The following is a 22,708-nucleotide window of genomic DNA, read 5'->3' on the forward strand; positions in this document are numbered from 1 at the left end:
GTTCGAACACGTCCTGCGTGCATACCAGCTGCATTATAAGTTACGTCAAGAGGCAGGAATGAGCCGACGGACGGGCGCGTGGTGAACTATTACATCTATGGTGGGGAAAAAGGAGAAGCAAAGGGCAGCAATCAGAGAGGAAGTCTTTACTGTAATGACCGTTTTGGTGAATAAAAAGTCTGAAAAGGTTCCAGTCCAGGGACTTAAAAGTATTTTAGAAGCCTCGAAAGACATACACAGATGTTTCAGCTGCTAGAAATCATAGAAATCGAGAATTTAAATGCGTTTTAATGACAGGATTTCACTCACCTGTGTTGTATCCGAGCCTCTACCTGAACCAGAGGCAGGATGGCTTCGAGCACCTTGCTGGCCGAGCCGGGCAGCATCTCCAGCACCTTCTTCTCCACCACCATTTTGTCCACGATTGTCTTGAAGTAACGCAGGGCGCTGACCACCTCCTTCTCGTGCTCCTCCAGCCGACTCACCTTCTAAAAAAAAAAACACACAAAAAAAACAGAGCAGCACCTTAGAGTCGTACCTAAACTGCAATTCATGAAATCACAAAAAAAAAAGCCCATTTAGCATTTGGACCGTCGCAACAGGACGACAGTCTGAGCTCTCTGTGCTTCTATTATTCCCTGCGATTCATTTTAGAGCTCTATCTATCAAGCAAAGTGGCTTGGAGCCATCTCTGTAGTACGGCGACTGGCTCTTTCAGCTTCTTTTCACAGCGGGCTGCTGGGGAATATACTCATTACACCGAAAGCCTTGAGAGGGGAGCGGAGGAGTTCATTCAGGAAGTGGCCCAGTTCCATTCACGTCTTTATAGGTTTAGACACCTGCTGTAGTGTAGCCAGCCGCCACAGCAACTGGGAAGCTGTGGGAACCAGCGGGGGGAACTCTCACACACACACACAGACACACACACAGACACAATGGAGTGCGGGAACCCAAAATACAAGACAGGAAGACAATCGTCTCGCAAATAGGCAAACAAAAACACACAGAAGAGGTGGGAAAGAGGTGGATTTCCCACAATACACACATATATTCTCAGGCGCACACACACACACACACACCTTGTTTGCAGGTTTCTCTGTACTCTTGGCTGCTGGCTCGGGCTGCAGTTGCTTGCCCTTCTTGGATGGAGTCCTCTTGATCTTGGGAGAGTGGAACTTGTCCATCAGTTTCATGGTGAAGGAGGACAGATGGGACCGTTGCGAGTCTGTGGACAGAGGAGAAAAACAGAGAGTAGTTGAGTGGTCAAGCCGAGTCGAGGAGGAGGAGGAGGAGAGGTGGGGTGGAATAGAAATTAGATAGAAACAGATGGCACAAGCACACTGAAGTGTCACTATCACCCGATGCCACTCATCTGAGTTGAAGGGCTCAACGCCGGCAAAGATACAGGATTTTGTGGGCGGTGCTTAAAAAGGTGGCTCGATGACACGCTGAGGCCACCCTGAGCCATACCCCTAGCAGAGAGACAGAGATAGAGGGACGGGCCTCTTCCAGCGGCCCATTATGTGCACAGATGTGTGAGCGCACACAAGAGCAGGGTTAGAATAAAATACTCTAGTTAGTGCTCGGATGAAAATGGAAATAATTTAGAGATGCTTCATAATAGCAGAGTAATTTCAGCAGAATACCACTTGTTCACTGTAGAGAGCGCTGATTGTATCTGAGGAGAGGAGAGTAATCCCAGCTCACTCACTCAGTCGCTCACTCAGTCTCCTTTCACCTATCTCCCCCACACATCTCCACACCAAACTGAATCAGGAGATAAATACAAATAACAAGAGCGTGAGTCGACAGGAAGCGCTGGGTTTTATCAGCCACAAAATTACACTTCTATCTGCCGCAATCACCCCTCAGCTCGATGACGGCGGGATCTGACATTCCACGACCATCAGCATAAAAAAAAACAAAAAAAACAAAACAAAACACAGCGACTGACAGCAGAGGCGAGCCTTTTCTGAAAAACTGGACATCCAGCCGGGGGCGGCGCTTTCATCTGCAATCGATCCACATGCCTCGCACATACCCGCCCCTACTGTTCTCTTTCTCTCAGGCCCTAATCCTCCATCATCCCCTTCTACTCCGAGCGAAAGCCAAAGTTTGCTGAGGCAGACGAGGACGTCGACCTCGTTAAAAATGTTGACGAGAACGCTTCCAAGTGGAGCTTCCTGCCGATACGAGGCATGCATGACCCCCTCGGGCTCTTGTTTTACACGGCATCTTATCTCCGGTGTTGAATCAACACTGGCTGTTTTAGAGATTACTAATGAGGCATGGCTGATTCGTTAAAAATGAGTAACTGTGACAACTGTGTCACCTTTAACCTGCATTTGAACCTCGCTCCTGACATCCAAACAGCTTTTTCTACGTAAATAAACCCACTTTGTTAAAATACAACACAACTCTAACACAAAGTATGAGTTTTATTCACTCATCGCACCACAAGGAGTTCTGCCTTTCTGTTAAGAGTAAAGAGACGAAACATCAGCAAGTCAGCAGGGGCAGGATTGAGGAAGGAATCGTCTGAGTTTATCAGAGTCAGACTAGTGACTTGCTCATTTCAACGGCTGTCTGGATCAATACTGTGTAGCATAGCCACAGGGGATGCTGTGCTGCTTCAGTGTAACTAGAGTCTAAATAGCACAGGTAAAGCTGGCAGTGTGTGTGTGTGTGTGTTTTGTTTTTTTTTTGCACCCCGAGGCTGAACATGCCTCTTTTAGCCAGGGTGTTATCCCTGGCACGGTTTCACTTTGTGGGATTTTGATTGCGCAGCATTCTCCTTTTGACTTTAGTCTCACAAAAATCTGTCTGACCTCGTTTCCCCCCCGTATTCCTTGGAAAACATCTAACATTACAATACTGGACCATCTCTCTCTCTCATGCAATCCTCCCCACCTTGAACAGGCCCAAAAGGACTATGTGCGAGTTTACAGCTGCGGAGCACAGAGTTGAGAAGCAGTGACATCAGCACAATGAGTCACCGTCCGCGATCGATACAGACGGTCCCCCTCCAGACACCATCGCAGCTCCCCGCGGCTCAGCTGTTTATCATGCACACTGGGGGCTGGTTCTCCGTCTCCTCCTACTCCCTATTCAGCTCTCCGCAACCCTCCCTACCCCACCTCCACCCCTGTTCCCGTTCCCCCTAGAGTTCGCTGGAAGTCTGGCTCAGCATGGAAATGACATCATGAGGAGAAAGAAAATGAACAGGGTGAAAGAGAGAGTACAGTGAACACAAGTGCTCTGTTATAGTCATGCACAGGCTCTCGGGCGTCCAACTCCTCCACCCCGAGACGGGCCATCCGTCCCTCTCGCTCTCCCCCAGCTGCCGGCCTGCTGCCGTCCAGAGTTATGAGGCGGTGATGTCATCGGTTGTAATGTCTCTTAGACTGAATCTTACTAGTCATGGACTCAGAAACCTCATAGTGAAAACATTTTATGTTTTTCAGCCTTCCTGTCTGTGTGCTCTCACACACACACACCTGCAAAACATTTCACACACAATTTCAATTGTTCTTTATGGCCGGCATTTAGATTTTTTACGACTCCTTTTTTTTTAGAGATGCGGCGGACAGAGAAGGGCTGGAAACCAGATCGTTCGCGACACTCTGTTTTTACTTGTTGGTTCCCGGCTCCCTTTAAAAAACACAGTGAAACGCAGCAGCAGGGGCAGCCTGATAAACAGTAAAGTGTGGTTACACTTCCATAAAGGGCGAGGTTTCTCTCCTCTGTTGTAAACTGCAACAGTCCCACAGAGATCTACACACACACACACACACACACACACACACACACACTCCCCTGAGCCTCACCGTGTCGCACTACAACGTCACGATCGCTCACAGATTACAGCGTGAGGAGTTCACCGATTAAGCAATTAAGGTTCCCCTGAACATCACGGTGAGAATACATTAAGTTATGTTATTCTTTCTTACTCTGCGTGTTTCTTTAAGTTGACACAAAGGATGCGTGGCGAAGAAAATGAATCAGGGAATCCCTAAAAATCAGAAAAAGAATAAACAGTGAAGGATTTAGAAAGTAAATATGTTTCTTGAAGGATTTAAATCCCGGCCTCGGGGAACGTTTAAAGCACTCCAGTCTAAATGACTCTTGCACAAAGCCTCACACACACACTTACACAATCCTGTGGCAGAGCAGAGTCCCCGGACGCCTTCGTCCAGTCGCTGGATACTCTCAAAGCTTGATTACACAATGAGCAAATACAAACGCACACACCAGAGGTGTGCCTTTAGCAAAAAAACACACTGATAAATGTACGCAACACACATGTTAACTGATGGCCCTCATAGACTTTATATATCATACAGATGCTGGTACATCTGGCATCTTTCATTAAAACTCAACGAGTCTGACAACAAACAGACACCAGCTCCGTCATAATTCTAAATCAGCATGAAAATCAACAGATTTCTCTGAATATCTGCTCTCTAGCTGCAAAATGTACCGTAAATATGATGGCATGGCAAATATGATCACCTTGAGATCTACCAGAGACATCCTTGGCGGTTTTTGAAGAAATGCCTTTGAATAAACTACGTTTTTATCAGTGTAAACAGTGTTTTTCTTTATTTGTGGGATAGCCACTCTTCTGTCTGTATATTCCAGCGGGAAATCACCGGGATCCCAGTTGCTACAACACAACTGATGATCGCTGACACGTGAGCTTGTCCAGATCTGACAGGTCGGCCGATTGATCTGGCTCTTGTTCAGTACAGGTGTGATCTATACTAGGACAGCTGGTCGCCCCCCTGTATCCTTTCTGGTTGAAAGGATACAGGGGAGGCTGTGCTTAAGGTTACGCCCACAGCTGTCACCTCCTGCTGAACTCGCCCTCAGCGAGTCGGTGCTCAATGAAAGTGCGCGGGCGAGCGAGCCCTGCGTATGTGGACTTGTTGAGCCGGCTAAAAAGACTGGAACAAGAGTCAGAAAGGTCAGCGTGCCAGCTGTTCAAGAAAGGGAGAAGACAAGGAGACAATCTGATCTCAAGGTGCGTGTGCAGCTTCAGTAAACAGGACAGGGCGTTCACACGAGTCGGCCTGTCCTAAAGGAAACTTTGTAATCTGCTCCTGCTCTCTACACACATGTAGGTGCACACACACCCTACATGTTACATGTACAGCTGAGGCTAATGGGAAAGGCATTAGGTGATATTGTGGAGTTGGTGACCAGGCGTCAGCCATGTCGATAAAAATATAAAAATATAGATTTGGTTACAGCAAGAAAGCGTCACAATACATACAGTACACTACACACACGACAACAGGATACTATGCTTGTTCCAGAAGCATTGAAACTAACTAACAAGCGTCTCTTTTCAGTCAAGTCAGTCTTTTCAATAGATAGATGTAAATGTACGAGGTTTCAAGAAATTGCTATTTTAGGTAAGGTAAGTAAAATAACTTCTAACCCCAAAACCTCACCGGGCACGTCTCTGTTTCGCCGCGGCCGCTGTGCTGTTTCGGTCTGTCCTCCACGTGACTTCAAACCTCACTGAGAGAGTTTGAGAAGTGTTTTGCCCGCTAGACTATGTTTACTTGCTCAGATTTGGTTGTTTTCCCTCACATTTGAAATATGTTAATATGCTACGTAGCTAAATTATTTCCCTTTGGCTGTTTTTACTTCATTTTATTTTGAAAATTCGACTGGATCCTCTATGTATATTCTGTGGCTGCCTTCCTGCCCTGTGTGGGGTTTGAAACATTGACTATAACGGCCGTGCACAGCTCTGAAATGCATCCGTGCCCGGTGGAGTTTAGGAGTAATGGAGGTGCGACTGTAATAATGAATTTGCCAGAACATAAATTGTGATTACTCTTAGAGAAAATGAGCAGCGAGTGAAGATGACGAGAAATTCAGATGAAAGTTTAAAAAAATGAACTGATACATCAGGCGTGGAGCCAGTTGACTGGACAGAACAAATTTCCCTACGGTCATCGATAAAAGATGACAAAAGTTCATTTTGCCGTCTTCACTCAGACGGTAAAAACGATTCTATTATTATAAAAGCTTGATGGACTCGGATTAATTCCATCTATTCTTTAAGAGTTGGCTATAAACACACTTTAAAAACACTGAATTCATTGTTGACACACGTAAGCAGAACTCATAAAAAAATGGAGACGCCCCACCCTGGGTTGCACGTAATAGACAGTGCGTTGTTTATGAGCAACTTTGCCTGCAACGGGGGGGAACTTATTTGTCTATAAAAACGGCAACATAGTGAGCGACTTAGTGTCTGCTACACTGTAAAACAAAAAACCGCAGAGGATCACGTCTCCGCGGGCGAGACCTGCTGCAGAGCGAGAGAGCGTGGAATGCAGGCCTGAGGCACGTGAGATGAACGGCGGTGGAGGAAAAAAAAAAAATGGAGAGGAAAGAGAGGAAAGTTCAACAGGAAATAGTTAAGTGCTTAGTGAATTATTTATTCTCTCCATTGTAGTGGTCGGCTTCCTGCTGGTTGTGTTCAAATTTCAATAGGAATCCTCTTTATGTCTTTGGTTATCAACAAGCAGCACTGTAGGATCCAGCAGACTTCATGTGGGGGTAGTTTAAGGATGACAGTGAAGGGAACATGGCCCTGGTTAATGGCTGATTTGAGAAGTAATGGAGGAAGAAGTCCAGTGGTGGCTTTTACAGTTTTCCAGCTGTGCTGTTTGAGTATGCCGTTCGCCAACGAGGCGCAGGAAAGACGTGAGAGCATCCAGTCCACTTACAGAGTAAAGTAAATGAGATACAGCGGACGCTAAGTGCTCGGCCCACTTACCATCTATTGTATTTCACTTTACAAAAAGAGTAAATGAGACACAGAAGATGGTTTCGATGTGGACAATCGAATTATCAATGCAAACTGACACATCCAAATACTGGATTTCGACAGCCACTCACTTCCCAACGACTTCTGAAGTTCTAAAACAAACAAAGGGTGTCATCAAGGATTGCAGAGTGTGAAGCGGCCGGGATGAGAGTCAGTATCTCCAAGTCTGAGGCCGTGGTTCTCTGCTCCCTCTGGGATGGGAGCGAGTTGCTGCCCCAAGTGAAGATAGAAAGTCTAGAAAGTATCTCAGGGTCTTGCTCACGAGTGATGGGAAAATGGAGCGTGAGATGGAGCAGTGGGTGTCTGCAGTACTGAGGACGTTGTAGCGGGAAAGCTCACGATTTTCCAGCCCATCTACATTCCATCCCTCACCTACGGTCATGAGCTTTGGGTAGTGACCGAAAGAATAAGATCGGCCAAAATGAGCTTCCTCTGTAGAGCCGCTGCTCCTTTGCATCAGAAGGTTCAGGCACAAGATTAGGATGCCCCCCCAGGGCGGCTTCCTTTGGAGGTATTCTGGGAGGAGAGCCCGACCCAGGCAGACCTAGGACGTGCTGGAGGGACAACATAGCCCCATCTAGCCTGGGAAGACTTTGCTGGGGAGCAAGCGCCCTGCTAGACCTGCTGCCACCGCAATCCGACCCCGGATACGTAGAAGAAAATAGATGGATGCACGCTCTTCCAGGTGAGCAACAAGAGCGCTCCTCAAGATAATTTTGATCTAAATGAAGTAACAGCTCACTCTAAAAGCATTTCAAAGCTTTTCAAAATAAGACACCCAAATGTGTTCCAAACATTTTGATACCGATATTTAAAATCTTGTTTGTGAGAAAACACAGCACGCCTTTTGTTTGTGAGAAAAACATCTGTCGCTTCAATAAAAAAAAATCCACCTCTGCCAATATTTTACGCTATTAATAACCCACACAAACATCAATGACTAGCAAAGCAGCCCCACAAACCATGGGTCAATGCCCAGGAGCAAATATCAATGTGGCGATGGGTTTGCATGGGAACAGGCTTGCGTGGACGACCATGGCTAACAGAGCGTGGCCACACAACACATGGCGATCTATAACGACGGATCCATAGAACAAAAGAGTGTACAGGATCTATAGCTGCTTCTCAGTGAGGTCACCCGTGTTCAACCTGTGTGCATCAGTAAACAAAACTCTTTTTTTTTTTTTTATCTCTCTCTTGCAGGTGTCAGCGCCATCTGCTCTCAAATCTAAACCACAGAAGTGACACAGTAGACCGGGTGTCGTGATGATTGAGAATACATCTATACTGGGAAACTCCTGCTCTGTGAGCAACACATCGTTTACCCCTATGAGTCACAAGATAGCACTTAGAGATAAACAGAATATCAAAAATACCCTCAGTCACTTTCACACTGTTTTGTCACTGCTTTACCCAGGAAAGGGGGAGAAGAAGACTCGACATGCAAATGTAAATTAATTCCCGACTGATCAAACGCTCTCACGCAAGTCCCCCCGCTCGACGCACAACTACAAAGAGAACCGAAACCAGACTTATCCGTGGGGATGAATATATGTTGCATTAAACTATAATAAGCAACACGCAACGTGTAGAGGCACATAACAACAAAATCCAGCCTAATCTCCAGGCGGCACACCTTGCATTCTTCGGTGTATTTATTTGTACGCCGTTCATGTTACTCATGACAACACATCTCGAGCAGCTAGAGCCGAGAGTTTAACGGGGACAAACCCCATCATTCATTTACACCAAAGACAAACGTTTTATTTCACGCTTGTGTCCGCGTTTTCCGCCTCGGTTTACATGTCGATGAAGTAGTGTGTATTTTCACGGCGCTTTGTGAGACTGACACGTCCCATCTGAAGACGCTCCATCTATCATCTGAATCCTCATGTCATGTAGGGCAATAAAACCCCGAGCGCGAGTCGCACGGTTATAGAGCAGCAGAAAAACACGGCGAAGGGAAACAAACACAATGTCATATAGTCATAACACGACCTAAAATATACTACGAGGCTTCTGCTCAAGGCCGCTGAGGTCAGAACAGACTATTCGCAGTTCCATAATTACACAGCTCGCAGATGAGATTGTGGCGGGGGATGTGTAGAAACTTGGGGGTGGTGGGTCACTATGAAGTGCTTGTTGTTGACTCTGAAACTTCGAGTTGTCTAAATGACATCTCACGCACTTTCACTTTGACTTTCGAAAGTTTTTGTAGCAGGAGGAATGAGTTCTGTCGACGAAGGAGAAACCACGGCGTCCATGATTTTTTTTGTTGTTGTTGTTATATACAGTGTTTTTTATTTTATTTAACCTTTAGATTAAAAAACTCTTTTTGCAAGGGAGTCCCGGCTGAGTCAGCAGCACAAACTAAGAACAAGATACACAGACAATATTACGTAATGTAGCAGTCTAGAAAAATAATAAAAGTACAGCACAAGCCATGAATTCAACAACTTTATATGGTCTATTTAATGATTTATAGACCTCATGCTGCATGTTTAAAATGAAACAAAACAAGCCTGAGAGATTGTTTTTTGCTACTGTTTTGTTGGATAATTTCAGCAAATTTAAGAAAGATATCCACTATGAACTTCCAAATAAAATGACAGTAAGTTAATAGGACCCGTTTTATAAGTGTTACAGTAATAAAGGCTGAAAGAAGTCCCTTAATAACATGATAATTAAATAATATTTGCTGCTTTAATAATGCAAACAGCAGGCCTTTCATTCAAGGAAACCCCCTTGCATATATTTAATTAATCAACCACAAGCTAATGGTGAGCCGTGCCAATATGTCGTTTGCAAAAAGGGAAGGGGGGGTGTTCTTCCAGCACGCAGTAAAACATCGGACAGGTTAACTGCTGAGGACAGAAATAAACAGTAAATCCAGGCGGGGACTTTTCTGCAACACCACACAAGAGGAAGCTGACTTCACCTGCTCTATTCCAAGCTCACAGAGCGGAGGTCTGTCTCAGGAGGTCATTTGAAATATTATCACAGTATTAATCCAAAGTGAGCCATGAGCTGTGAACTGTTCCGGTCGAGCGGTGAATTATTGATGAGAAATTTCTTGAGGAAAAGTGAAATTTTTCTCTGGAAATAAAAAGCCATCAGATCAGCAAAGGTTCAATCTAACGCAGGGCTCTAAGATGTAGGCCAGTAGTAGCCCCTGAAGGTGGAGCTTTGGAAGAGGCTGGGACCATTAGGCCTGTGTATTGTGTGGTAGCATAAACATTTACAAGTCTCGAGCTTCAATGCGTCCTCTGTTTGACTATGGAGCCGACAAAACTCCTTCTTCTGAGGCTGACAGCATCTTTTACTCTCCTCTGCTGCTGCTGCTGGTTCACTCTTACTGGTACCACTGCTTAAAGTCAGCCCACGCATTTCCTGCTTTCTAGTTAGTGTGTGATGACGGTAAAGTATTGTTTGTCCACATTTGTGGGTTTGAGAGCAAAAAGAAATGTTTATCCAAATAAACTGTTGAGATTTGTTGGTGGTTCGGTTTCCATATTAGTTCTCACACCATGCTGGTTTCGTTATCATTCATCCAATCGCCACATTTCACACTCGAGCACTGACTGTGGGCTGTGACTGACCTTTAAGTTACTCAGACCATCCTCACGCTGTGTGGTTTCAATATGGGGTTGAGGTCTTATGGTGGGCTTCAGGACGAGCTAATGGAACCAGTTAATAGGAGCGGCGGTTCAGTGGGGTCGTATTGAAAAGCTACAGAGGGAGGTCACTCGATTGTCCCACGTACAAGAGACGCGCGCATACAAACAATGCGCGACCCCAGACAGAAACAAACGAGCGCACAAAGAGTCCCTCGAAACTATTCAACCACAAGCTAAAAAAGCCTGCAGAGTGGACGCCACGGGGCTGGTCTTCAACAACATCGACGACAAACAGAACACGGTCCACGGCACACGAGAAGAACGGCTTTCGATGACCTAATTGTAAAATAAAAAAAATAGAAAGCGGCACGCATTACATGGCACGCTGACAAAAGGAGCGAGTAAATAACAAAGTGAGGCAGGAAAAAGGTTCAGAGGTGAGCTCGTAACACATTACAGCAGAAAGATTCAAACAAACAATGGACTTGAGAGTTTCTACTCCATACTGTCAAATAATCTTCTGTTCTTATGCTGTAATTTAGTTATAAATGTCCCTTGTCGTCATCGGGATGACGATAAAACACAAACTGTTAAGACTGGAGCAGACCAGCGCATCATACGCCCGATGCAGAGGTGTGGCAGTCTAAAAAATAATGTTCTTTTTCGTTCGTGTTCACAGCAGTGATTCTCAAACCTCCAAAAATATTCATCTCTCCAAGCATCACTATTTTGACAGGCCAAGTTTATTCTTAAAAAGAGGATTATTTATTGTTGACTGTTCATTTTGAGGTTCTCCTGATCATAATTCCTAATATTTCCTCTTTGGAGTTTTTTTTTTTTCCCCAACTAGTCGATCTACATAATAATTATCTGGGTGTTTCTCAAATATTTGCTAGTTCCAGCTTCTCAACAGTGATGATTTGTTACTTTTTGTTGCGTTATGTGACAATAAACGGCATATCTTTAGACTGTGTGTTCTTCAAAACATGTCAACTGATAATTTTTCCACCATTCTTCAGACCAAACTTATTAAATGAATTGAGAACATAATCAGTAGGTTAATCAATGATGAAAATAATTGTTGGCGGTAGCTGTAACTCTGATATTGATTGTTGGTCCTCTCGCTCGGGCACAGCAGAGATCCAGAGTGCTGACAGCTGATGTGACAGGAGGAACGAGCGAGATTACAGACGGTGACACACATTTTACGCCGTTATATTGGAACGCAGGGTAAAGCGCATGTGAGGTAGAAGGGTTTGAAAGCGGGAAACGCATACACCATCCTGGGTACCCCTCCTGTTCCTTCCCCCCTGACGCCGAGGCCACTGGCACAATTTCCTGTCCCTTGTCTCCCTCGTTGAGAGCCGCTCCCTCTTTTTCTTGCACAGACTTCACGTGTCGCGATCGGTGGCCTGGACTCAGAACCTACTGCCTCTACATCTGCCTTGTATAACAACTTACCTCACCCCAAACACGCGAGGCCTAATAGCACAGTGCACATACACACACACACCCAGACAAAGACAAAGAAGCTCACTGCGACACGCGAGCTGGCCCGATCCTTCAAGTGACCTTCTGCGGGGACGGCGGTTTGTAGCGTTTTCTAGCATTTACGCAGTGTTTCTGCAGACTGAGAGGAGACCGACAGGCAAGGTTCACCTTGGGTGAAACCAGTAGACTAAAGAACCACAAAGAGCTATAAATATCCAGCCTGTCAGTATCTGTAGCATCAAGCGGCACCAGAACAGAGACACTGCGACAGCGTAAAAAACCCTGTGATCTACTGAGATGGATTCAGAGTTCTCGGTGAACGGCAGCTTGTTTGGCGAGAGAGCAAGAGGCAAACAGGCACTATAAAAGCACTTGAGATAGGAGACTGATCCTACACATAGACAAACGGCCACAAGAGAACCAATCACTTCACTGCCTGAGTGCAAGACAGAGACAGATACAGAGAGACAGAGAAGCATAAGCGACGGCGTTCTTGTGAGTAAATGGCCTCAAGCTGCGAGGAGTGGTACCACTCTCCCCGCGCTGTAGCGCCGTACAAAGCCGATGTTGTCTGCACAAGCGGGAGGGGGGAAGCTGCTCGTCATCCTCTCGACACCGCGCACACACACACACACACACACACAGCATCGGACGAGACTGACAGACAGATGCCAAATAACACGTCTCGTCTTACAGTTCAAACGCGCTGTGGCGAAGCAGACTTTCTTTTGTGTTCGGATTGTTTCACGGCTTCTTAAAAATAGTCTTTGGATGACAGATGTGTCCGCCACAAAAGAACAAGGCTCGCCCTCGAACAGCCACTTATAATTAAGCTTTGGTTGTTTAAACTATGTCATCGATGAATAATCCAACACACGCTAAAATAACTTCACTGTTTTCTTTTCTTTTTTTTGAGATCCGTGTAAATTACCGTGTGCGCAAACACAACAATAAGCATGCGTCTCTCTGTTATTTCATGCGAATGCGTGCGAGTGCTTCACATTGTCCCGTTTGGGGATTTAAAAAGTGTGTGTAGTCGTGCGAAAGGCATTGATCTTTCGCTTCTGAGATGAGTCAGTTGCGGTGTTGAAAAGGGGTCACACAGAAAGCAGCTTTGAGATTGTCAATGTCTCTGGCGGTTTGACATCTTTCCACATGAAACAGCGTGTCGAGGCAGGACATAACATTTAGGAGGGACTTGATTTGAGAGTTTAAAAAAAAGGAAGGCAGGACGAAAACCACGAGAGATCAGGACCTGATAACAAGTCTAAACCTTTAAAGCTTAAATGTCTGAAAAATAGACAGAAATATTACAAAATAGAGCGACCTTACTGTGGAAAAAATGAATGAAATAGTTGGTTTTCTACACTGCATATCATCTTCCAGTCATTTTATTGATCGTCCGATGTTTCGTCCTCTGGACTTCCTCTGAATGCGGGCACACTGCAGCAGACACGGCGAATAAAAAGACCCAACAAAATGAGCTTTTTAATCGCAGCTGCACGAAGTCTACATGAAAAGACTCTGACACGTGTGTGTTTACATGTATACTCTTTAAACACATCTGGTTCTATAAAATCATCCATGTGGCCTCACTTCTATGTTTTACTGGAGAGAAGAGTCAGATTGTGCTGGATGTGACTGAAAAACAGTGATGCGTCTCTCGGCCACAGGTGGAAACATTAAGAACAAGTCTATAAAGAAAGCTCTTTGATGATGAGGTCATGCTCCATCTGAAAGAGAACTCTTAGAAATTTCATTTTCACACTGTGGAAGCAAGCTGGGGTTAAAATCGGATATGTTCTGAAAGATAATCAGGAAGTCTTTGCTGGAACTTGATCGAAATTGTGATTTCAGACAACACGATCACATGATTGCCAAAGCCGCGTTCTTCTGCAGTGCTCCTGACTGACCCGGGATCTGTGTTGTGTCAACAGTTTTACACATAGCCTGCATGCCGTCTCCCTACCATCCTGCCAACCAATCAGAAGCGGCATCATGCTGCCCATGGACAGTATAACCTGCTCCACCTGGCTTCAGCTGGACCAGAAGCAGAGTTAGGGGATTTAATCCCCAAGAAAAACAGGAGTATTTCAAGGTTTGAGGCTGCAAACGTGCACCAGAAACAGGTACCGTGCAGAACCGGTCACGCTGAAGTTCCACCATCCGGTGGAAACAGAACCGATTTATACCGGCACTTGAAAAATCACCACAGGCATCTGCATGACGAAGAAGTCCAGTCCAGGGTTTCTTTATAAATACATTTGAAATCAATTCTTAACATTCTTGCATTAGAGTAATGGCATTTAATGTTTAAATGGTATGATGTCATTTTATGTCACGTTTGTAAATGTGTGCATTCTGAGTATTGCACTGAAGCTTGATTTTAAAAAAATCGTGAATCAAATCAAAATATCTGCCAGAAAAAAAAAGAAATCGCAATTAGATCTTTTCTGATTCCTGTTCAGCCCTAATCCTTTCCTCACTTAATTGGGAAGAGATCACCCGCAATCTTCACAGTTTTTCTTTGACTTTTCGTGAGGTAGCTTCTGCTTGTTTTTGTTTTGTCCAACTTGTTTTTGCATATTTTTTTCCAGTTTGTCTGTATTAAATACTGTCAGAACGCTTGCTTGTGCAAATCAAACGCCCTATTGTCTGAATGAGGGAGTGCCAAAAACTGCAGTTCCTCAAACGTCCACTTGAGGCTGGTTACAGAACGAGTCAGTCTCCTTAAGCCCCCATGTTAAACATGTTTACAGCCTGGTACAAAAAACTGTTTTGGTCTCTGTAGCTAATTTCCCCGTTCGTGACAACTGTACTGAGGGTGAATTTATATACAGCTCACCTGTTCACATTATATTAAGGCTTAAAGTTATGCAGGATTAACAGCGTGGACACTTGGGTGCAGTTACAGATGGCTTGTTCAGGCACCAAGGCGTCATTCAGCGCACCTCAGGTCAACTAATGAATCACGTCATTAAATGCCTCTTCAAAACCCTTCGAGTGACGTCACGAATACGCTGTCTATCCTTCAGTCAGTGGTTGCCTCACAACTACAATAATAAAAATATTAAGAGAATAATGAAGCACAAGACGATAGGTTTTGATCATCGATTGCAGGAGCCAACGTACACACTTTGACTCTAGCTAAGCTCATAAATCCACGGCGCTGCATGTTTTATTGCTGTTTGAAAAACATATGCTCTCATTCAGGTTGTATGACGAGGAACATCCAGGAGGAAGTGGGTCAGCGGAGGCAGACAAAGTCCAAACCCCCTGAACACAGGGCTGCAGGCCGCGTCGCAGTCACTGATTAAATAAACATTGCGCGTGTCTGCATGAAAGTATGTCATAAACTGTTTGGGTAAAAGATATCGAAAAAGATATCAAACCCAGTGATTCAGAACTTATGCACCCAGACAAAACACACACACCCACATCTGCCTTGACAACAACGGTGACTTGTTTGCAAGCAATGTCAACTTCTCTCTCCATTCCTGATTTAGACTGCCATCGGAAACTGGCAGCAACTGTGGGACATCCCCTTCATTGTATGCCAGCTCCCTGACCCGGCCATGCCACCCTGGGGTCTGAATGATTTGACACTCAACACAAGCGTGCGCACACGCACACACACACAGGCACGACTTGACACAAAACCCTTTTTCAAGTCCTCCACATTTTCCCGCAGCCATTCAGATTGTTGTTCTCAGTCGCACCAAGGCCACACACTATTTCTGACTCTCTCTCCCCGCTGCTCACTTTACTTTACTTTTTTTACACACAGACTGGCATTTCTTTTCTCCGTTCTTAGCGGTGGCCGTTTACTGTATCGAATATATGCACGGGCAGTCTGTGAGCGCATTAAATACTCATGTAATACACTGGGCTTCTTCAGTCCGATCGACATGCCTTCACAGGCCACGTATAATGGCAACACTGTGAGGACAGAATGTGTCACTCTGGTTTAAAATGGTATCTATAACTTCTAAAAAAAAATTGTTATAGATAGAAATGTTCAGCACGTAAATAAATAAACCTCAGTGAGATAAAACACGAACCTCATTGAAATCTCACACTGCAAAACAAGAAGTGAAACGAGCGGCTTTCAGTCGTAGTTCTCAGCTCGACTAGTTTTAGTTGAAGCGTCGAATCAGAGTTTACTTCACACCTGAACACCAGATGCATCCAACATCGGTAGATTAGATTTAGATTTATTTAACTAATGTATGAGAATTAATACAAGCTGTGGAGACGTCTAAGCAGTGTGTGTAATGATTAAGAGATGCTGGAGGAGGTGTAATCGGACACAGCTGGTGTCAGCTGGTTGGATGATGCTTACATGAGCTGGGAAAGTGAAATTATCTTCTTGATGAACCTGCAGTGAAGCCAGCTCACCATTTACCATAGCTCTTTGCCTGAACTGAGACCTCCTCATCAGTACCACTGTGCAGTTTGTCCAATCGCTCACTCCACCCCGTCCCCCACTGAGGCCGATCACAGCTATGGCGACCAGGGCGGATCGTGATACACACACCCGTACTTATACTCGAGCCTTATTGCTTATCGCCAGGCTAAAAATGCACAGATTTATTAGGCCGCGCACCGCAGACTGTGTGTTTTCAAAACAAGGTATTACGGCGCTGTGCAATTACACAACGATGGGCTCAACTACCTTAATTATGGAGCCTCCGTGTGCCACCGGCTCACCGGGGTGGATCTGTTCACACCAGCTTAACGGGTAGAAGAAGCACAAACTCACTACAGACGTTAATAAATCAAACGGCATTAACCTCCACATGTGGGTCAACAAACGGGCTAAGCTGCCACGGTGAAGCAAGGTTGGATTTGTAACCAATACCTTATTTTTGTATTGTGTAACTGGATTAAGGCCACAGCACAGAGGCACACTGGCATGACCTCACCTGATGAGGCCAGATTTAACAGTTTCTGTCTCCGAACTGTGGAGGTGATAACGCAGCCGAGAGGCAACCAGAAAAAAAAGCGGCGGAAAAGGCCGTGGCCCTGCAAGAGCAGCCTCCTCGGGCTGGGTCCACCCAAGGCTCGAGCAGAGCAAATGAGCACCTTCCATAAAGCCACACGACACAAAAAGCACAGAGAGGAATGTCCCCTCTGCATTTCACTCTGCCAGCGAGCCTATTTTACATTAAAGCTCCAAAAAAAACTGGCGACAGCAAGCCCTAAACAAAGAAGTACACTTCCCTAAAAAAAAAAAAAATGCAAGTATGCATTTATTCCACCAAAAAACTGTTGAATAAATGCATTGTGTGCATGAAACAGCTACTCTTGTAACTGTGTGAGTCGAACTGAACCTTGCGCTTGGTCATTTTTTTGCCGTGAATAGACTCTGTGTTCCCCTGTTCATTTACATTTCAACTAAACCCGGCTCTTCTGACGTGTGTCGCGTCTTCGTTGTTAATATTATCATTCAAATATCGTTCCAATATCGCAGTCAACAGAGCTCCAAGAAAACAGCCGTGATCTCACAGAGAGAGTGTCTTTACCTGTGTCCTCATCTAGATCCCCCTGTAGAGAGGAGTCCGTGTCCTCTGAGGAGGCCTGGCTCCTCCAGGTTATGTTGCCCATCCAAGAGGCCTTAGTCCACACGGCAGCCGGTCCAGGAGTTGTACTGACTGTTCTTGTAATACTGATGACTTGTTGGGTCAGCCTAGCATTTTCACAGCTCGATTGCGCAGCTGAGAGTTAGTCACAAACTAACAGGTCCGCATGATCATTCTCTCTTGAGTCAGCCGTCGCTACACAGCACTCGAGGGGGAAAGATCCACAAATAGCTCTCAGGAAAAGACAAAAAAAAAAGTGATGTGCTTTTGCTGAGTCGATTGTTTATTAAACGATTCTGCTTGTGAACAAGGCTAGAATTGCATAATCCTGGATAGAGTGAGTCTGACGGTGTCATCAGTGGTCCTGGAGAGGGTCCAACCCACGGTTATCTGGAATGGGGATGCACTGAGCGGGCCACCTGCGGGAACAAATGACCTGCTCTCTGGCATGTAGGCCAACACGCAGCGGCAGAGAAGTCAAGCAAAGCATCATCTTTGAGAGAGAGGCGTCTGAAGCGCGGATGGAAGCAGAGAGAGGACGGATACGACCTGCGAATGGAATTCGTGAGATCTCCCGAAAAAACAGTCTTAACCTCCGTCGCCGCCTTTGGCTCCTTGGAAGACGCTGAACGCGGAAACGGCCTTGAGGATATTCATGTTACAAAGATCTGATTGCCTTCGCAGACGCGGCCTTCCACTGCTCATCAATAGCGTCGGTCCTCCGGTCATTACCCAACGTGTAATCCATCCATTTCCCTCCTAGAATCGCTCTTTCTCCGTGCAAAGGGACTCGATTCCCATCAATGTGCTACCTTTCTCCACCCATCTCTCGAAGCTCTATTCCCTCCCCTCTTCTTTTTTTGCTTTCCCATACACACACACACAAAAAACTAATTACAACACAGCTAAACCTATATGGGAACAGCAAGCCTCTCATTCTGCGGGAGAAGGGAGGGTAAAATGCTTTCTGCCATCGAAACCTCAAAATTGCAGCATGTCAAACCGAGGCCCATAGATTGCCTTGTGCAACACTTGGATCACTCATCGGGCGACGTGCGTAAACCTAATCACCCGGGGAACCCTGTTGTAATCATGACTACTTCAGCTCTTGCTCAGAGTTTTGGTGAGTAAGGCATGCAAGGCTTGCTATTTCCGTACGCCTAGACAAGGAGAGGATATTTTAAGTCTTAAGTGATGCAGTAACCACTTAGCAAACACAAAGCCATCGAAATGACTTACACTCCGGTGTTAAACTGTAGGAATGCCCGAGAGTCAACTCTTTGCATTACAGCTAAACCCCGTCAAAGGCAAATACGTGGATACACACTCGCAGTGCAGAGAGAGGGGGGCTGGGAAACTAAAATAAGGAACTGATAGAGGAGTTCACTGAGGCCGGCTACTACCATTGACTGTCCACTGAGAAAACAGGCTAATTATAAAACACTGCACATTCCCACAACAACACCAAATGTGTTGTGTCACAATCCCAGTCTCGATGGGAAAAATAAAAATTTCGCAACGGCAAAAAAAAAAGAAGCCCCAATTAAAGTTTCTTTCACTCGTCTACTTGTGCGTTTCTACTTGTTGCGAAGTTCTATAGGAAAACAGCACTCGAAGACATATTTTCTTTGATGGGAATGTAACAGTTAAAAGCAATACAAGCATCCTACTGTACTAAATGGCTGCAAATGTCCATGAATAAGCACAAACACATGGTTTTAAAAATGTGTTCTCAACACGGCATGGGAAAAGGCAGCAGATATTCCAGCTGTGACGCTTCTACTCATCTTTGGAAATCAAATCAAACTGATTTCATAAGTCTGGAAAAAAAAAAATCAGCATGGCGCGCATATTCTAGTTTTATTTGTAGGAATGAAGATTTCATAAGGGTGACACCCTTCTCTCAGCCAAAGAAAGCCACAGCATCCAACTGTGTTTTTCTTACTGGAATGTTCCTCCTGAAAAACTGGACGCAGGGTTTTTTGTTCTGCAACGTGAAGCCGAAAGGTGTTCACTTTTCTTCAATTCTTTGTCATATATCGAAAGAAATCCGACCGCGTCAACAATGACGAAGCCCGTTTTCAAGGGCGTTGCGTTCGAGAGTATCGCTGCCAACTGTGATCACTGCAACAGTGGAATCATTCCAGGGTGTCTAATTGGACAATTCAATGCATCACAATGGGGAACATACACAACTAAACATACAACGAGCAATTTTGCTCGTACAAGTACAAAAAAGCCTGTGGGTCACACAGAGTATAGTTTGAACTTGGACTCTGAGTCTGGGAGAGAAAATATGCTAAATCAGAGTATATACACTCAATATAAGCCCACCCTAATGATTTAATATCACTCGTATGTAGCTGCTTTTGCACTGTCCACTTAAACAAGTCGTAAAAAACGTACACTCCCACATTTTCAGTCCCCTCCGCCCAGCTCGTTTTCTCTGAGGTAAGCATTGGGGATGAGTTTGGCTTGTCTGCCGCTGTTTGGCTTTTGGGCAACACCATCACAGACGCTGAATCTGTTTATGGATTACAGTGTGGGGCCTGCCTGAGCGATGAGGTCATGTGGGTGCGTATGCAGAGAGAGAGAACGGTGGGGTGTTCAGTGTTGAAACAGAACCACCCCTAGGGTTAGGTGACATCCTAACTAAAGCTGGATGCAGAGGCAAACAGGTAACAGTGTCTAACCCCGCCCTTAAATAAGGGGGGACAAGTCTGTGACAGCAGTAACCATGGTGATCAGGAAGTATGCTGTGACTCTGGATGAAACGCTGGCCGCGAATCTCCTCCTGGAGCTTGCATGTGCATCGATAGTCCTGCTTTGTCTGCGTGCCACGGCGACCAACTTCATCCATGTGCAGGAATCACAAATTTACAGGCGTTTTCTCCAACTATCTCCAGTTAGTTCATCTCCTACTGTCAAAGTCTGACAGACACAGACACCGAAGCTATGCCTGCTGCACAGTTTGTCCCCCCCGTCCTTGGGTTCATATTTGGGATCGATGGGTGCAGCATGTGGAAGAGAGAGCAGAGACAAGCGGGACAACAAGTGACAACGGATGCATGGGAGAAGTGATGGATCGGGGGGTACACAGTGACTTAAACTTAACACTGAACCATAATAATATTTTTTTTTTTTAAAGAACTACACACTGCCTGTGAGTTTTCATCTCGCTGTGACCATATGTAGTCATCTGTCTGCAAGACACGAAAGGAATCGGAAACTTTTACGCCTATGAAGAATGACTGAGCTAGTGGTGGATGACACTCCCTCCCCGCCTGTTTTACTGGGAAGCTGTGTGTGTCAGTGTGTGTGTGTGTGTGTCCATTTACTGCAGGACAGGACTGTATGTGGAGCGAGGCAGGGAGACAGCTGGTGGAGTGGGATGCAAGTGTAGCTGTAGGGTATAAAGTTTCCCCCCCTCTCTTACCAATGGCATACCCTAAGAAGACCACCCTCTCTGCTTATGTGTGTGTGTGTGTGTCTTTAAAAACACACAAAGCAATGACAAAATGAACACAAAGCTAAAAAAAAATATGCCACGTGCACAACGTCTAAAAAAAACCCAACACAACACAAACACACACTTGCTCTCTCTCGTCTTTTTTTTTTTTTTTTTTTTTTTTTTGGGGCGTGAACGCATCACAACTACTCCCGTAACACAAGGTAGCCACTTAGCCGCCGTTAGCTCGGGAAAAGCTAACGTTTAGCTTTCAGCCGTTACAATCCCAACGGTCAACGGTTGAAGCATAAAGGAGGGAGAGAAGGAGAGAAGGGGGGAGCAAAAACAACTAATTAGCTTATTTATTTAATTAATTAAGTCTCTTTTGAGTGGGAAGCAGTGATTTGTCCGTCCCCCCTCTTCTCCTTATGTCTCTCTTTATGTTAGCGATGCTTCCAACACAATCAACCCCTAAAAAAAACGACCGTTTACGACCGTTGGTCCTGAGAGTGAACGTTAAACGCCGGTTTAACTACCATGTTAAACCCGTATGCTGTCGGGAGGATGATATCACATTAAAAATAATAATAAAAAATGCTATTATAGTAACAGTTATTCACATACTAGTCTAGTTTAACCATTGTCCAACACCGAGCGTGAGGCTGGAATAGTAACCGTAAAAAAAAGGGGGGCTAAATCCGAGCTAGCCGCTAAGGCTGACGCTTTATTTATTGAGAAAAGAACAACCCATAAAGGCCTTAAAATTAAAGCTAAATATATTAAAACGTATGTTTTAGTCCACACACATTAAATAGACCCCCCTTCTCTCTGTATGTGTGTGTGAGGAATACCGTTATGCCGAGGTAGGGGAGCAGTGTGTTGGTGTGTGTGAGTGAGTCTAGCCGGGGCAGGACTTACCTTGCTTGCTCTCTATTTTTCCCGACATTTTCGTAGCCAGCAGCAGCAGCAGCAGCAGCAGCAGCAGCAGCAGCAGCTGTGATCCCACTCGCAGTTCAACCAACAACAACAAAAAAAAAAAAAACTAAAACGTTAAGCTAACCCCACAAGACGAGCCTCGCCGAAGCGTCTCCTCCTCGGATTATTCCCTCATTTTCGACACGCTGTTGTGTCCATGAGATGTTTCCGCCGGCGTTAGTGTCATATATTCATAGGTTACACACATTGGTACGGTCGAAAACTGTCTCACTCCGTCTCCGGGTAATTTTCACTGGATATACACACACACACACTCACACCACCACCACCTCCACCTCCTCCACACACACACACACACACATACACGTTAATGTGTTGAACTCGGGCACAGAAAGCCCTCGTCCAGTATAACAGCGCCCCCTTGCGTGAGGAATTACACACATCAATCTGTCAACAAGAGGATGGGCGTGTTTCCATTTCGATTCAAAGAAGTTGTCTTGTTTCCACAGTTTGCATATTATTATTATAGTATATACCCCAGATAGCAAAAATCTTTTTGGCTTCGCTTTGGCCCAAATCTGGCTTGTCATTTTGGCAAGGTTATGAGTGAAATGAACCACATTAGGAAAGCCAAAATCATACCAAAAGGGAAGCCAAAATTCACCCAAAACAAATTGTGGACTTCCAAAATATAGCCATAAATGCCCCAAATCAGCTGTTCCCTATCGCGCCCAAACATGCCTTAACTCAGCCATATATTACTGGCGCCTTCTTATCTATTATG

At 45.2% G+C, this 22,708-nt stretch overlaps 1 protein-coding gene across 5 annotated transcripts in view; it reads right to left on the reverse strand.

Moving 5' to 3' along the window:
• rapgef1b (Rap guanine nucleotide exchange factor (GEF) 1b) overlaps window positions 1-22,282 on the reverse strand; it is a 40,481-nt gene extending 18,199 nt beyond the window's left edge. Inside the window, exons 1-3 of one of the 5 annotated variants that reach the window (XM_019278405.2) lie at window positions 21,907-22,282; window positions 1,080-1,225; window positions 310-488 (exon numbers count right to left, since the gene is read on the reverse strand). In XM_019278405.2, coding sequence (XP_019133950.2) covers window positions 310-488; window positions 1,080-1,225; window positions 21,907-21,934 — 353 coding nt within the window. In that variant the 5' untranslated portion in view covers window positions 21,935-22,282. Of the gene's footprint in view, window positions 1-309; window positions 489-1,079; window positions 1,226-17,483; window positions 17,661-21,906 lie in introns of those variants that run through there. The other 4 variants (XM_027281984.1, XM_027281987.1, XM_027281985.1 and 1 more) reach the window with 4 other exon arrangements.
• Window positions 22,283-22,708: the final 426 nt, after the last annotated feature.

Source organism: Larimichthys crocea, chromosome IX, assembly GCF_000972845.2.
Source record: "Larimichthys crocea isolate SSNF chromosome IX, L_crocea_2.0, whole genome shotgun sequence".
In the NCBI taxonomy this organism is placed as follows: Eukaryota; Metazoa; Chordata; class Actinopteri; family Sciaenidae; genus Larimichthys; species Larimichthys crocea.